The sequence below is a fragment of the Sinocyclocheilus rhinocerous genome, unplaced genomic scaffold, assembly GCF_001515625.1.
Source record: "Sinocyclocheilus rhinocerous isolate Xijiao unplaced genomic scaffold, SAMN03320098_v1.1 scaffold562, whole genome shotgun sequence".
Taxonomy (NCBI): Eukaryota; Metazoa; Chordata; class Actinopteri; order Cypriniformes; family Cyprinidae; genus Sinocyclocheilus; species Sinocyclocheilus rhinocerous.
Genome location: NW_015641608.1, coordinates 1,738,666 through 1,756,127, shown reverse-complemented (window position 1 = coordinate 1,756,127; position 17,462 = coordinate 1,738,666). Strand labels below are relative to the sequence as shown.

Sequence of the window (17,462 nt, the reverse complement as noted above, 5' to 3'; positions counted from 1 at the left end):
GCACCCTTTGCACTTGACATTAATGTACACAATTTAGGGATAACTTGTAGATTTCATTAATTTATCGGAGATAAATATGGGAACATTATATAAAGGGTTGACACACAGCACAAACTGAGTTTCAGACTTTGAAGCAAAATGTATGACAACACTCCCCAATTTCCCCACATAAACACACTTTGCACCAAATGTTCTCCGCAGTTCATCATCCAACACATCCTGCTTTCTCTTTCCCTCTCTAACCCACTCCAATACATCTATCAATACACGCTTTACAGCCCGCGCCATTGATAATCTCACGCTCCTGTCTCAGCAGGACTTCAACGGGATATTGAATGTCTGTTTCCACACCAGAGACGGTTAATAGTGCAGAGGTTAATGAAAGAGCAGTATTAATCTGCCTTCAGGTGGGGGAGGGTTTTAACACAATCTAACCTAGTTTAAGAAGCCCATAGAGAGACTGTACAAATAAACCAGATCTGCAACTCCCATCAAGGGAAAAACTCTGCAAAATTATACCTTCAGGCAAAACACTTGTCATATTAGGCACAAAGCCATCGATGAAATTACTCAGATACGAGGCAAAAACGATTCATTCATGTGTGTGCATGGCAAACGGAGCGTGAATATGTATGTATTGCATATATACATAGGAGATCTTCCTCATTGACTCACATATCACCTTTTGGGAACCAAAACCAGGAAGTCAATTAACTCAACCCTTGGGATTTGATAAATGGGTAAAAGATTTTAGAGGAATGGAGGGTGAGACGAGGATAACAGCTTTTTCTTGCTCAATCCATTCTGCTGTCTTACTGCCCTCACTCCATCCGTCATGAACACATTAAACATTCCCAGTGATTAAGAATCCTCCCGAACTCCATGACTCCTGACCATGAATATTGAACATTATATCAATGCAATGAATCAATTAAATGTTTATATCATGAGCCCAAGTTTTTCTTGAAATGGTAAATGAGTATCCTCATATCTGTAAATAGTCGTTTAGATGATAAATAGTTAATTATATTGGCTTTTTTTAAATTGCAAGCACTTCAGAAGCATTAACCGTACCGATATGATTAACGACGCTCTGGCGTTTCTAAAATTGCGGTACAATATATACATCTTGCTTGAAATTAAAAGGCACTCAAATGAGAGTAATACGCTGCCATGATAAAGAGAATAAAAATATATTCTTTCATCCATCAGTGCTTCCTTGTATGGCGTAATTTAATTCTCCCACAGGATCAGGTAGATGTATTTGCATAGCACAGAGCTGAAGCTCAAACAGGCATAATTAACTGTGACAATGAATATAATGCAACACACAACTGAGTTTATGCCAAACAAAGCACAAAACAGAGTGAGAAATAAAAGGCTAGTGGTGGTAGTTGAGGGCAAAGTGTTTTTACTGCTACTTCAAACTGTGTTTTTGCTGAATAAGGGAGAAATTAAATAGCATAATGATTGATGATGCTGTTCAGGTGCAAAGAGAAATTGCTAAATGTTATTACAATTTAAAATAAAGTTTCCTATTTGTACATATTTTAAAATGTAATTTATTCCTGTGGTGGCAAAGCTGAATTTTCAGCATCAGTACTCTGGGCTTCAGTGTCACATGCTTCAGAAATCATTCTAATATGCTGATTTGCCGCTCAAGAAACATTTCTTATTATTATCAATGTTGAAAATAGTTTTGCTGCTTCATATTTTTGTGGAAACTGTGATACGAAGTTATCAAGTTCCTTTGATGAATAGAAAGTTGACAAGAACAGCATTTATTGAAATCGAAATCTTTTGACATTATACAGGTCTTTACTGTCATATTTGATCAATTTCAAGTGTCCTTGCCGAGTAAAGAATTTGAACAGAGTATTGTATTCAGTGACAATCTTTTGTGGATGTTCAATTATCTCGGTGGAAATACACATGAATGAATTTGTAGAGGCTTGCAACTACGTGACTCAAGATATCTGGCAAAGACACAACTTACACACACACACCCACAATAGTTTGTGGTTGTCTGAGAATGTACGGGTGTTCTGCGATAAGGGGAAAACCCTACACGCTTCCAGCCAATTCTTGTGACAGCTGCAAGGTTGTTGCTGACTGACAGCTCATTAGACCAGTCAGGTTACAGATAGGTGAAGAAATACACCCCCCCCCATCTAGGTAGCTGAAAATAGATATTGGCAACTGATTTTAGCTCAGCTGCTTCACATTCAAAGCGGAGTGTTTTATAGCCAAATAACCACACACAGGTACATTCTTTGAAAAAATTTCGTTTATTTATTTCTCAGTACAAAGATATACATATTCTGACATGCAAACAAACCGTAATGCTTGCAAATTATTTAACAATTTTCTGTACACTTTCAAGTACCACATTTTGCCAGCAACTAAAACACAGAGGTCATTTAATACAACCCACCGGAGGTGCAGCTGCATACAACATGCATAAAGCATGTGCACAGCATTTATAAATGCTCTTATAGTGACAGTTCACCAAGAATGAAAATTCTATCATCATTTCCTCACACTCATGCAGTTCCAAACCTGTATGACTTTTTCTTCACAATGAAAGTCAATGGGGTCCAATGTTGTTGTGGCCCCCATTCATTCCATGTGATGGACAAAAAAACATGAGGGGGAGTAAATGATGACAGAATATTAATTTTGGGTGAACTATCACGTTAAAAACCCCGATAAGCACTTCATCTGCATAGTAACTTCCTAAATAACAGTTTCGCCAAATCCTGAAATAATGCTTTAAGATTTACCGGTAAGAAATCTTGAAAGCTAAGGCTAAATAATTTGAGCATGTTATGTAAACGATGTGTAAAAAGTAGAAAAAGAGGTTCAGAAAATTTGAGAAAACTGTTTTTTTAGACAAGACGTTTAGACTGATCTGTTTTCTGAGGTAGACAGCTGGTTAGAAGAACCCGCTGCCTGTTGTGCGCGAGCACCTGATATTGGGCAGATAATTGACCTCTGACCCCTAAACTAGACCTCCCTGGCCAGTCTAGAGCCTTAAAAAGCAGTTTCCATGGCTTCAGCTGTTGTGAACACAGCACGAGCAGCATTTCACATACAGTCTGTCATCAGCTAGGAGTACACACATGCACATCTCTGTCGGAGACTTCTTCTCGCCTGCTAACACTCGGCTACGGTTTGGTTAAATATTATTATACACAGCACATTTATATGCACAAAATTTACAAAGTAGTGCTCAAGTGACTTGAGATATGGAAGTAGAACTACAGTCAACCGTGGACTTTAAACTGCCCATGCTTGAGTGGACCATTTCCCTTTTTACCCCCTCTCTCTCAAATCCCCCTTCCCCGACATGCACCTCCTCAGCCTGTCAGAGTGCATCATGGGAACACTTCAGCCTGCCAGCAGATTGACCAAGGCTGCCAACGGCATGGATGAATAACTTCTATTCATCATTATCTGAGAGAGAGCGAGAGAGAGGGGCAGAAGAGAAAGAAACAGAGGAACTGTTAAAGAATATTAATTAACTCACTTACGAGACTGAGATCTTAAGAAAACTTCCAGGCTATATTCCTGATGTCAGAGGTCACATTAAAGTCCATAATCAGGAGTTAGCCTTGAACACACAGTGAAAATGCCAGAAATACCCTCACATCAATCAGAGGCTGCTACATACACAAGCAGACACATGTATGCAACTTAACCCAAATGATGTGACCTGACCCATATGCCCTGGAACTGCTCAGAGACTTACGCAGCATGTCTTGTGCTGAAAACATCTGCTACAAGAGAAGGCACTGCTTGTTTGAACAGCGAATCTATTTCACTCTGTTTGGACTAGTGAATGAACTGTACACATTTGAGGGAAAGTTCACCTAAAAATGAAAATTCTGTCATTAAGGTCCGTTGTTCTGTTGCTGTCTATGCAGGGTCAGAAAGCTCTCAGATTTCATCAAAAATATCTTAATTTGTGAAGATGAACGAAGGTCTTACGGCTTTGGAATGACATGAGGGTGAGGCCCTGTTTACACTAGTGCGTTTTCCTTTTAAAACGGCGTTTTAAAATGAAAACAATCCTCGTCTACACTGGCGTTTTCACTGCGTTTCAGAAACGATCTCCGTCCACACTACACAACCGAAAACACATGTCACATGACCATTCATGCAGGTACAACCATAGATATGTATAGGCATATGCCCTATTATTTAGATAGCGGACGCGTCTACGTGCTTGGAGTGGTTGAATGGGATTCTACCTATAGAAGGTTTTAAGGCAACAATATAAACAAATGTTACTGCGCATGCACGCTTTTGTGGCCCTAACTTAACTTCTGGTAGACTTCCAAATAGACTCAATAACAACAGCTAAGTCCCTCTAGAGTAGATTATTTTTGATAACAAGCAAAATATGTTTGCTGTGTAGACGTACTTATTGAAAAAGCAAATTCATTCTCTGCCAGCAGAGTGGGAGAAACAGAGGTGTCCCCAGTAATGGCTGTACACAAAGCAGCGCTGAGCTCACAAGCCCTGCTTTATGAGGCATATAACATGCAAGATGAAATGAAAATGACATCAAAAATTTTCTAAAGACAGTCTTCCTTCAGAAATACAGTGATATAAAAACACCCGCGCCTCGTTTTGATTTTTAAATGTGCAGTACGTGCTCATGTTTATTCAACGAAGCCTTTTGGAAAATCGGTCAGTTTTGATATCGTGGCGGGTCGCCACAAATAAATAAATGTATGGGAAACACATCCCACAGCACAACCACCTGAGCCCAACTTCAGTCTACTCATCACTTTAACTGCGTTTGTAGCTGGCGCCACTAGCCAGACCGATAAATAAACACAGACCGGAAGTTAACTTCGGGCCAGGTGCGTGCGCCCGATGAAACCGTCATAGGCTGCGTTCCAGTCTGTTTTTTATGCCCTTCACTCGCAAACTTCCCTCCGTCTCGGTCACTCGGATGTACGTCATTGATTACATTGCATGAGTGCCCACTACGGGCGGAGCCCTTGGAATGGGCTGAACTGGAACGTCCTAAGCCCTTGATCACTTAGACTCTGCTATAGAGTTGGTTTATTGTTTACATTTTTCCCCTTACGAATTTGTTTTGTGCAGCATTCTATATGTATATAGGTATGCCTGGGCTGTTACAAAAATCATTTATATATTATAGAGTTGTTTGGGGTGGGGATAAATTGAACGCGATCTGCGATGACGTCATAATCGTGTTGCATTGTGGTCTGTGGAGTGGCCTGAAGTGTGCATATGAAGCAGACTCGCTCCCTCGGTCAAAATCGAGGGGTCGAGGGTCTGTCCATATAAACTTCCCTCGTTCACTTCACGAAGTGGAACCCACTTCAAAATCAGCGGGGATTCCCCTGAGGGGAAGTTCGCGAGTGCGTGTCTAAAAGTGGAGTGGATCGCAGCCATACATGTCTATGGTACAACAATGAGCATAATGTTATTGTTTACACGGTCGTCAAGGATACGCAGAGCGAATGTGGGCAGCCACGCCATCATTTTCAAAAGTCTCCGTTTTGGTCAGTTTACACTGAAATGCAACCCCAGAGTTTTCAAACTAAAACAGGGTCTGCAGCGTTTTCAAAAGTCTCCGTTTTTAAGGGTCGAAAACGCCAAAGTAGTGTTAACGACAGGCATAACCATAGCAAAAGTTATGCGTTTTAAAACGAAAACACACTAGTGTAAACAGGGCCTGAGTAATTAATGACAGAATTTTCATTTTTGGGTGAACTATCCCTTTATGAGCTGAACAGTACATTGTTGTATCATGTTTTTGTATTGTATTTCGAGTACTATTATAAGCAATAATAATAATAATAAAAAAATTGTATATAAATACATTTATATTATGGAAATAAAATATAAAAATCATAAATCATTTTATAATAATTTTGGCAAATTTTTGTTATTAGCTTGTATTGGTAAATCTAGGGACTAAAAACTGGAAAAAATAGCTGGGGAAGGTAGGCATATTATGTGTATATGGTGTTGTTGTTATTATTATTATTAATAATAATAAAAGTGATAATTAAATAAGATAATACGTTATACATAATAATACATTATTATTTAGTGTTTACATAAGTATATTGTTTATATTAGTAATAAAAATAATATTTTGTTGTAATAATTTAAAGGGGTCATTGGATGCAAAGTTCACTTTTACATGTTTGAACTGAAATGTGTCTTGGACGCAAGAGACCTTCATCCGCCACTGGATACCTTCCTTGGGCCATGTGTGCGGACCTTACAGCAGTGTGTACACAACCACACTATAATGATAAAAATCCACCCAGTGGTTTTTTAAAAATCTCTATAAATCCAAACCCCTTTCTAAAATCAAGCCATTCTCAGATTCCAAGGCCCCTCCCACGATAGTTGATTGACACTGGCGTTTTACGTTAGAACCGCCCTGAGTGAGCTGTCATCAGTCTGCCATTGTTTCAGTGCCAGAGCAGGGGTAGACAAGAATGTCTCCTAAGAGACTGAGGTGTTTTGTTGTTGGATGTAATAATGAACATAGCAGTCGTCATTTACTCCCGGCATCTGTGCCGCTGAAGGAACAGTGGATTACTTTTGTTTTTGAAGGGAATGCGTCCCCGATCTACCTAAATGCATCTACCTTCGCGTGGATCATTCATGATCCAGCTTCACCTCCAGAATAAGTGAGTATAAGGTTTTTAAATGAATTTTGCAAATCGCCTTTCCTAATAATGTGCTAGTTAGCAAGTTTCACGATGAATACGGCTAAAGTTTACAGTCTCTCAGGGAAAGACTTTAAAGGGAAATGTACCAAAATGGGTTGCTGTAAACAGAGCTGTTTTTGACAGGTTAAAAGGGTGTTGTTTTACACTACCATTGGGAAATTTTAGCCAAAGTATGTTATAGACTTTTTATTAAGACCCTAAAGTATCATATCAACTTGTGGAAAATGGGCATCCGATGACCCCTTTAATAAAAAACAGTCATTATTATTAATAACAATAAATTTTACATATATATTTACACATACACATATACACACACATACTTACATACAAACTATACATACACAATTACACACTCACACATATACATAAACACACAGACACAGAGGCAGGCTATGTCTAAATAAAAACTCTGTCTCTTTAAGAATGTGTTTATGTGTGTTTTCAGGGCATTCTCTAAAGTGCTTGATTCACACTGCACTGAATGACATAATTGCTCTCTTTTACACCCATTCATGTTATATTGCTCTATTTCTGCAAAGATCTGACTGAATGAACTGGTACGACTGTATGAAGAACATCAGATGAAATGGTGCACGAATGGATCAGAGAGTGAGAATGTGTGTGTACACACTTTACCTTCCTGGTAAGCTCCATCTGCCATCACCAAATGGAGGATTTTAGGATACAAGTGTTGGTGCTTGGTTCCCAAAATGCTTTGCACCATGCTGGAGCCCATTGCAATGTTCTCATCTTCATCCTCATGAATAGCCTAAATAAACAAACAAAACTCATACAAATTACAATCTGGATATGCTGGATAAAGTCAAGTAATAAAGCCCAGTGCCAGGTGCAACCACATTCTAAAAGGGATAATTTACCCAAAGATAAAAGATTCTTTCATCATTTACTAATCTCATGTTGTTACGAAGGGTTTCTTAACCGAAGCGGCAGCATAAATGACCGCAAATCACAGCAGTTTTCTGCACTTCCAGTGTGACAAACTATATAAAAAGCATCACAAGGCAGCACATTTAACATTCTTAAAGGTTAAGGATAACATCTGTATCTAATTCCCAGAATGAACACGACGGCTAAAAACAAAACTTGGGTTTTTAAAAATGTATGTGTCCTCATCTAAGAAGTACATAGCTGCATTGTTATTGGTGGTGTTTGACCACTAAAGACCTCTTAGTTATGCAGTATTTCCGCAATGCATTCACCCGGGCACAAAACCACTGAATCTCACTGGAGACATGGTGAGAGTTGACATTTAATGCAAAACCGAGGAACTCGGACCTTGATCTTGTTGTAGGCTTGAATGAAGTTCTCAAAGCCCATGGCCTGCTCTAGATGGAACCGCAGCTCCTCCAGACGACTGAAGATACTGTCCTGTTGCTCTAGGTCTTCCTCGTCCTCTTCCTCGCTGTCATCTGCATGCATACACATGCACAGAGATAAAGATATACTACAATCTATCAAAGTTCACATAGTGAGAGTGTATTGTTGTGGAATATTGCTAATACTACGCTGACCTATGTCAGTACTGAAAGTGTTATTTGCCAATGTCATTCCACACCGTAGTCATACAAAGCCAAATCAATCATCAAATTCAATTAGCCAGAACAATATCTTTAGCTCAATAAACACAGTACTTGTTTTCATTTTTAGAGAGCTTAGCAACAGTTGAACATGATGTTTGTTTGTTGCATTTAGGTTATAATTCCATTGAGTTGTGCTTGTTAATGTAGTCAGTAATTGTTTAGTTGTGTTTGTGGATGGTGTCAACATTTGTGTTCGCAGTTGAGGTTAGCTGTTGTTTTTATGAACATGATTAGCTATTGTGCTGCATTTAAAGTGTTTGTTAGCTGTTGACCTGAGCTTGCAGATGCAGTTAGCAATTGTTAGCTGTGTTGTAGTTTGCTGTTGCGCTATGTTAGCGCAAGTGGCTTGCAGTTTTGCCCTGTTACCAGATGTGATTAGCAGATGTGCTATGTTAGATGATATGGTTAGCTGTTGCACTGTTTTAGTGCATATAGTTAGCAATTGTGCTGTGTTAGCAGTTGTGTCTAGCTGTTGCGCTGTGTTAGCGGATGTGACGTGTTCACGGACTAAATTAGCTGTTGTACCAGGTTAGCGGATGTGGTTAGATGTCGTGCTGGGTTAGCAGATGGGGTTAACTGTTGCACTGTGTTAACGATTACGGTTAGCTGTTGTGGTGTGTTAGCAGATGTGGCTAGCTGCTGAGCTATGCTAACGAATGTAGCTAGATTTTCGGTTGTGCTAGTGGATTTGGTTAGCTTTTAAGCTGTGCTAACAGATGTGGTTAGATGTTATGCTGTGCTAGCAGTTGTTATGGTAGATGTGTTTAGCTTTGCGCTGTGTTAGCAGATGTGGTTAGCTGTTGTGCTGTGCTAACAGTAGAGGTTAGCTGTTTCACTGTGGTTAGTTAACTGTTGCACTATGTTAGCGGTTATGGTTAGCTGTTGTGTTATGCTGTGTCCACGGACATGTTTGTGGATCTTGTTAGCCGTAATGCTGCATCTGTGGATGCAGATAGCAGTTGATCTGTCCTGTTTTTGAGCATGTGTTCAGTCTTTGTGCTCTGTTTGTGGATATGTTTAGCATTTGCAGCTGTTTATGGATGCATTACCAGACTGCCACTCCTCATTGAGCTGGCCTTCACTACTGTTCTGCTCTTCATCCTCCTCAACCTCCATTACGTTAGTAACTGGCCCTCCTGGCTCTTCTTCACCATGGCTAACATCATCATCTTCCTCAGCCATTCCATTAAAACACTCCTCCTCTGGACTGCATTTGTCAACACCAGCACTAGCCAACCCATTAAGGCCAGCTGCCTCTTCATCAGCTGGACTACTGTTGGATCCACCGCCATCGTCGTCCTCTTCGTAATCATCTTCATCATCACTGCGCGGCTCCTGGAGAAGCCTCTCCATAGATGCTCTGAGCTCCCTCAAATCATCATCCTCGTACACACTGAGAGAGACACAGTCATAAGTGAATGTGTGTGTGTGTGTGTGTGTGTGTGTGTGTGTGTGGGAGAGAGAGAGAGAGAGAGAGCAGGTACACATGCATGCATGTTTTGTGTGTCTTACTCCTCAGGTTCAGACTGCTCATCCGCTTTATCCTCCAGATCTTCAATCTCCAGGTTGTTGTCAGGAGCGACTGCAACTTCAGGTTCTGCAGCATCACTGAATACTTTACTGAGGTCTGGTAAAGAGCACGTCCTCAGCATCTGATAGAACACACACAAGTGATATCAAACATTACAGATAAGAAATATTCATGTTCTTTTGAAGCAAACTCTATACTCGAATGCTCCAAATGCAAAACTCCCTCCTCAGGTTTCTCAAACTATTTATGAAAAATAAGCTGCAAAAATGGCTCAACCTGTAAGCATGGTTGTGTTGTCACAGCCATGAGCATGTAAATGACAGGACACAATTAAAAAAAAAAAAATCAATTTGTTATCTCAGAGGTTCAGGAAGTTCAGCAAACATTGTGCTGAGGGGTAGCACCTGTGTCTCTGCATAGACAGAAGGATCCTAATGTTAGAAACAAGCATTTGAAGTTTATTTTTAACAACATCCCTGATTATTTCAGTCTGACCTTCACAGTTTGTGCAGCACATTTCTTTGTGGATTGTTTTGTGAACCTGTCACAATGTAATGCAGGCTGTGCAGAGGTTGTCATTGAAGGATGAGGCAGAGCCAACTATATTGCACCTGACAGCAAACTTAAATAAGCACTGTTTTTCAATTCATCCCACAAGTGAAGAGGGTGTTTACATGGAAGTCTTAGAGGCACAGTAGCAAAAAGCATCCCATTTTATAAGTGCAAAATGAAGTGCATAATGTTTGTTTTAAAAAGATTTCCAAACATATAGTCCCATCCCAAACTTGAACATTGCTTTAACCAATGCTTTTGGCCTGGTCAGGATGTTCAAACAGAGCAATGTTTTGATACTGCCACACTGCCAGTGTTAACACTTTTAAAAGTAATTATGTAACTGAATTAGCATCAGATTCTTTCAAGTGAAACTTAGTGAGATGTGGGTCAATTCATGGGTTGTTGATTGAATGGAGGCAGATCTAAATGCACGCTTGCAGTTGATTGTAAGAAATAGAAGCGGTTTAAGCTGATTAAATGATCCAATAAAGTCCAACATACGTCACCAGAGAGAAGTCTGTTATTTCACCGGAAGACTGACATTATAGAACATAGACAGGGTGAATTTCCATTTCATGCTGACTTTAACACTAGTAAATCAATTTACATATTGTTGATTTTCAGTGGTGTAAGCATCTTACTGTATCTGTCAACACAGCACAACAGCTAACCATAACCGCTAACATAGTGCAACAGCTAACTGTAACCACAGTGAAACAGCTAACCTCTACTGTTAGCACAGCACAACAGCTAACCACATCTGCTAACACAGCGCAAAGCTAAACACATCTGCCATAACAACTGCTAGCACAGCATAACATCTAACCACATCTGTTAGCTAGGATAGGAGAAAATATTTTAACATCAGAAAAAAAGTAACACTTTTATTATACATCTTTAGTTCTAAGGGTCTGGGAGAGCTGAGAATTGTCATAAAAAGTAGCTTACAACTATTTTTGGTGCAAGAAACCTTGACATTTTAATTGGACTATAAAAGTATAGAAAATTGCTCTTTAATCAATATGAATTGAAAAAAAAAAATGCACAAGCACAATCTCTAAGTTGCAGTTCAAACTTATTCAATCTGAATCGTGTGCAGGAATAAAACAACTTAGCTATTTAACACCCAGCAGGGACTTAAAATTGTCTCCACAGAGCAGAGGAGGGCTTTAATATCGGCGCAGTCATCCGTCTCCACCACAGCCGTCGGTACAGAGACGCACTGTGTTCTCGCACTTGCACAGTGGAGAAGAGTGCTAAACTACTGATTAAACAGACTGACAGCTTGCGCTGAGAAAGACGGCATTTAGTGTGTGTGTGATCTGACTGTCCAGTTGTCCAGAGGGTTGGGTGCAAGCAAGCCAAAAGGCCAAATGTGTGGGCGTGTTTGCAAAAGTGTGGGCATGGGTGTGAATGTTAATGTGCTTTTGTGAGGGCAAAGAAAAGTATTTGTGTATGTGCGCCTGTGGGGTGGGCGAAAAAGTACACAGGCCAGCGCAAAGTCCTTTGGTTTACTGGCACATCAAGGATGTGGAAGAATCGCATTAATAACGCTCCACTCAGGAGCTCACACACACACACACACACACACACACACACACACACACATTCAGCAGTCCATCCAGCACAGCAATGACCCGAGGCACATCCACACTCATAACATATGCCTATCCTCGTATGCACATACCATTATGTGCGCAAAAACACAAATTTTAGTCTGTGGAAAACAAATCACCCCAAACAAAAAGATTCTATGAGATGTACAAATCTGAGCTCCTCTATCATTCTATGCTAAGTGCTACATATTACCGAAGGCTGCCATCTGTTTCTCCTGCTATAGTGCCATCTCTTTCTTCCTCATAGTCTTTCTCTTGCTCTTTTTAGTGATCTCTTCTTCTCTTGCCTTGTAGTGTAATTAGTGTGATAAATGGCAGCTGTGGGGTCCTCCATTACTATGCTCTGTAATATGCTGCGTCTCAATGTGCCTACTTATACTACATCCTTAAAGTATGTACTTTTTCGGTGAGGAAAAAAAGTACACACTTTTGAGTGTGTAGTAAAAGAGTACGCAAGCTTTGGGACATACTATCACGTCATACAATTGCGTCTTTAACGGACCGCTCTGTCACATAGTTACACGCACCCTGTCACTGTAAACTGGCCTGTCAATCATCTTGTCACAGTTTATATCCTCCACTTTTCATTTCATTTAACTTCCTACCGTACTGGAGAGAAAAGTAGCAGCTCGTTGATCTGCGGGTCTTCATGAGGAGAACTCTGCTCACATTTTCTGCATAATGATGCATTTAAAAGTTAACGACCAAACGGATGTTTATAAAAGTTTACATTGCTGTTGCAGATGAAATATAACACGGATAACATTAAATAAATACTTTTTTACCAGGTTAAATGTTGATTATTAGTAACTCAAACCCCTTTATCTAAACCTCTCTACTCAACCATCGGACGCGCACATCCACCATGTTTGTAGTTTTTAAAACTTTTTATTCATGTTTGTAGTTCTCAACCGAATCATTCGTCAAAACGCAATGATTTGTGGGTAATATTAGCCATTAGAGTGTGCACGGATCCACACTTAAAAAATCGACCTGAAATAGTAGACCATCCGGGGACTTTTGGCATACTCTTTTCAACATACTACGCTTTGGGACACACTTATTTTAATCTCACATACTATTTAGGATGGCTAGTATGAACATTGAGACGCAGGGATAGTCTTACATCTTTCGATTAAGACAAACACACACACCTGGATTTCTTCACAGTGTTGTTTTTGTCAACATCAAACTGAAAAAAAAAAAAAAACTAAATTAACTAAAAAAGAACTAATATAAAATATGAACATTAGATGATTTTTGAAACTTGATCAACAAATATTAGAAAAAAACACTGAAGAAATACTGCTTTGTCAATTAACTGAAATAAGTTAGTTTGAGTTGAAGTACTAAAACTAAAAAAAAAAACTGGGGGGAAAAAAAAATCCAAAAGCACATCAAATTACCAAAACTAAACTAAAATTAAACTGAAGTCTCAAAATATAAAAATAAAAGCAAATATTAATCAATAATATATTAGTATATAAACAATACTTCAATAACACTAGTTCTTCTTATGGTAGAACTATGCATTTTTAAAGATCATTACAGGTCTTTGTAGTTTATCTTCTGGTATTTCTGATGTTACACCAAGCTGGAACCAAAGACTTAAACTACTTCAGTCTGTGTGCATTGAATTTATTTAATACACGAGTTTCACAATTTGAGTTGAATTACTGAAATAAATGAACTTTCCCACGACATTCTAATTTATTGAGATGCACCTGTATATGGCAAATTATTGTGCCACAATTTTTTTTCTTAGGTAAAGTCAGTCAGTTCTTTACACCACACATTCATGAACAACCACCACCCACCCACAATGCTCCATTCTCCAGGCTAAGGTCTCAGGGCTCCAGACAAAAAAAATCGAGTAAGGAGCCATTAGCTCCTATAAGAAAAAAACTTAGGTGCCAAATTATTTTTTTAGGCACCACAGAATAAACGTGTTTTATTTAATTTTTTTTTTTACATTTTAACATTTCAATCATACTGTCATGTGTTTATGTCTAATCTTTTCTTGACTTTATCAGCATTTTAATCCATCTTGTAGATGATCTAGGAACTAAGGGTCACTTAAAGTGGGAACTAAACATCTTTTCCTACTTGAAATATACAGTCGCAAAGAATTGTTTATTACACAGAATATGTACCAATATCATGGACCATAAGTATCACCTGGCCACTGAGTGTAGTTTGGGCTCCTCAATGCATCCTATAAATGTTGTCATATGTCTTTCACTCACACATCCAGCCTGTTTTTCTTCATTAGTAACATGCAATTTTATAATCGAGTTGAATTTTTAGCTTTAGCTTACATTCTTGCATTTCTTATCATGCAGACAACAAGTTAAGTAAAAATATTAATATGCAATAGCACATAAATATAGCAAAATGCTCCTCTTTATAGTTAATTTTCTAGCTGACTGATAAGCATATGGACGCTGAAGGGTTATTCTGAGGTAAATGTATTGTTACGTGGCATTGTTTACAAGCTTTACACGTTTTCCGCAGTTTGACACAGAATAAGCGATTACATGAGACATTTCAGTAAATTGTACTGTAGGCTCTTTTAGGGCTGGACGATTAATTGAAAAGAAATCGAAACCGAAATTCAGAACCTGTAACCAACGTAATTTTACCATGTCGGTGATTTTGTTTTTTTAATCCTATTAATACTTTCCCCTTAAAAACATACTACCGCGTCAGCGCTATACGGATGTGTATGACCGTTGCACTCGCGTATTTTGCAGTGTCTCGCACGTGAGTGGCACGTTAAAAGAATTTAAACTTTTACATGCAGCGCCTGTAAAATGTATTAAATGTATTTTGTTTGCAAGAGATGCTGGTTATTTTCTATTTTTGACATGGCAATATTCATTTATTTTGTTTGCAAAAAATGTAAGTTATTATTATTTTTTTTTTTTTGGGAAACTTACTTTTACAATTTAACTGAAATGACTTTTTTTCATAAGACGTCTTCATTTCAAGCAAGCTTTGAATTTAATTGTTCGAAGTATTCAACAAATAACCATAAACAGTTGGTTTCCTTCAATTATTTTAAAATCACAAAGACAAGAAATGCACTCTTTCATTAGAAAAAAAAATCCCACATTTTTACACTACAACCCTTTAATGAACTATGAGGGCAAAAAAATAATAAAATAAATTTTAAAAAATAATCGTTAAATAGTCGAAATCGAGGTAAAGTGTTCAAATAATCGAGGTTTTGATTTTAGGTCAAATAGCCCAGCCCTAGCCTCTTATAAAAAAGCTTACCTTTTGTCAAAAAAAAAAAAAAAGGCTTTTGATGTTAATTCATGTTCATTTTGTACAATAGTAGTAAAGAGAAATATATAATGGGTTCACTGAGGCGCTAAAGCGATCGCGCCTGCCATATTATTTATTGTTTGAATTTTGTTATGAATTTGGCAAAATTTTAAAGCTGATACTTTATTTATTAAAAAGCACAAAGCTTATTGCGATTACTGGACAGCAAGTGCGCTACAAATAATATGAAGTTCACGCATTAGCAGAACAGCATTAGCATATAGACTAAGACCTTGATAACAAGAAAACATTAGTAATGATTACACTCCTACTTCGCACATCTCCGTCATTTCGATCTCTCTCATGCTGCACAACTGAGCTGCGTTTAGCAGGTGTGCCGTCAATGCTGCTGTGTGGCAGAGATGAGGACTGTTTGAAACTCTTTTCACTAAAACTTTGATGAGCATCGTCTCAGTTTAATACGTGAACATAACGCAAAACAATCAGGAAAAAGGGCATTACATGCCAATTTTTAAGTCATAACGTAAATATATATAGTCGCCAGTGGCGACCTCAGCAAAAACTTCACTCGCAAATGTGGGTGGGCAATATGGAAAAAATATCATATCACGTTTTTTTTTTTTTTGAAATATCACGATTCATGATTTTATCACGATTCTTTGTCATGTTGGTCTTACTATTTTGCAAGTTGTCTGAGCAGCACAGCCAAACTAATTTCCCTATTAAGAAGACAAAGCCTTTCAAGGTAACAAAAAAAAAAAGAATGGCAGATATTTAGGCTAAAGTGGGCGAAGATTTTATTTTCAGGTACAATAGGTGTATTTAGCAGGAGCATTCAAGAAATTGAATGAACAAACATAAAAATAAAACACTATATAGACTGATTCCTAAAGCAACTGTATTAAAGTTCTTCAGTCAAGAATAGTGAGTGATTTTTCTCATTGCGTTTTGTTGTTTTATTAACCTTAAAGGAATAGTTCCCCCCAAAATAAAAATTCTGTCATCTGTCTGTCGATTCTATCAGTGTTTTATTTTTATACCATCATATACTCACTCAAAAAGTTGTTTTAAACCTGAATGAGTTTCTTTCTTCGGCTGAACATAAATGCTATTTTGAGGAACGTGGAAAACCAAAGAGTTGCTGGTCCACAGTAACTTCCATAGTATTTTTTTCCTACTATCAAATTCATTGTGGGCCAGCAACTGTTTGGTTACCCACATTCTTCAAAATATCTTCTTTTGTGTTCAGATAGAAATTAATACAGGTTTGGGACAACATGTGAGTGAGTAAATAATGACAGAAATTAAATTTTAGAGGGAACTATCCCTTTAATGACAGTCGGCTGAATGTTTAATACTATCCCTTTAAGAGCTGCACGCATCTAATATACAGGCACGTATCTGTTTTTCTCTCAACTGTTTACTTTCATTTTAGACATAACCAACTGATGCTGCGTCTCAATGTGCCTACTTAAACTACGCCCTTAAAGTATGTACTCTTTTGGTGAAGAAAAAGTACACACTTTTGAGTGTGTAGTAGAAGAGTAGGCAAGCTTTGGGACATACTATCACGTCACACAATTACGTCTTTAAAGGACCGCTCTGTCACACGCACCGTCACTGTAAACTGGCCTGACAATCATCTTATCACAGTTAACATCCTCCACATTTTATTTAATTTAACTTCCTACTAGGGATGCACCGATACCGATACTGGTATCGGGCCCGATACTGGTCTCCTGTACTCGTACTCGTTCAAATGCCCCGATACCAAACGCCGATACCACACAGCATGTGATAAGCGCCATATTCAAACAAAGAAACACCGACAACAGAACAACAGACAGCAGAAAGGAGTTAAGGATGTCTACTACGAAGTATATGTATGCAATGAATATACTGTTAAACATTCAGTATTAACGCCTGTATAGCTGGTGTGCGCGAGCTGATTAACAAAGCACGCTGAGTGGATTGAGCGCGCGGCGGCGCAGATACACGAGCTTGTCGAGTGAATATATCTTTCTCACAGACATCACTGGAAAGTTTGTAGTTCGGTCGGATATGTCAAAAACAAGTAAGTAAAACAATGCACAAGTTACCTAACGGTAGGGAGAGCGAGAGAGAGAGAGACAGA

The 17,462-nt window shown here is 38.5% G+C and overlaps 1 protein-coding gene across 11 annotated transcripts in view; it reads right to left on the bottom strand.

Moving 5' to 3' along the window:
• Positions 1 to 2,291: 2,291 nt before the first annotated feature.
• nek1 (NIMA-related kinase 1) overlaps positions 2,292 to 17,462 on the bottom strand; it is a 38,865-nt gene continuing 23,694 nt past the window's right edge. For all 11 annotated transcript variants that reach the window (XM_016571990.1, XM_016571995.1, XM_016571996.1 and 8 more), the window contains 5 exons: positions 9,848 to 9,987; positions 9,385 to 9,728; positions 8,031 to 8,164; positions 7,371 to 7,503; positions 2,292 to 3,456 (listed from right to left, as the gene is read on the bottom strand). In XM_016571990.1, coding sequence (XP_016427476.1) covers positions 3,443 to 3,456; positions 7,371 to 7,503; positions 8,031 to 8,164; positions 9,385 to 9,728; positions 9,848 to 9,987 — 765 coding nt within the window. In that variant the 3' untranslated portion in view covers positions 2,292 to 3,442. The remainder of the gene's footprint in view (positions 3,457 to 7,370; positions 7,504 to 8,030; positions 8,165 to 9,384; positions 9,729 to 9,847; positions 9,988 to 17,462) is intronic.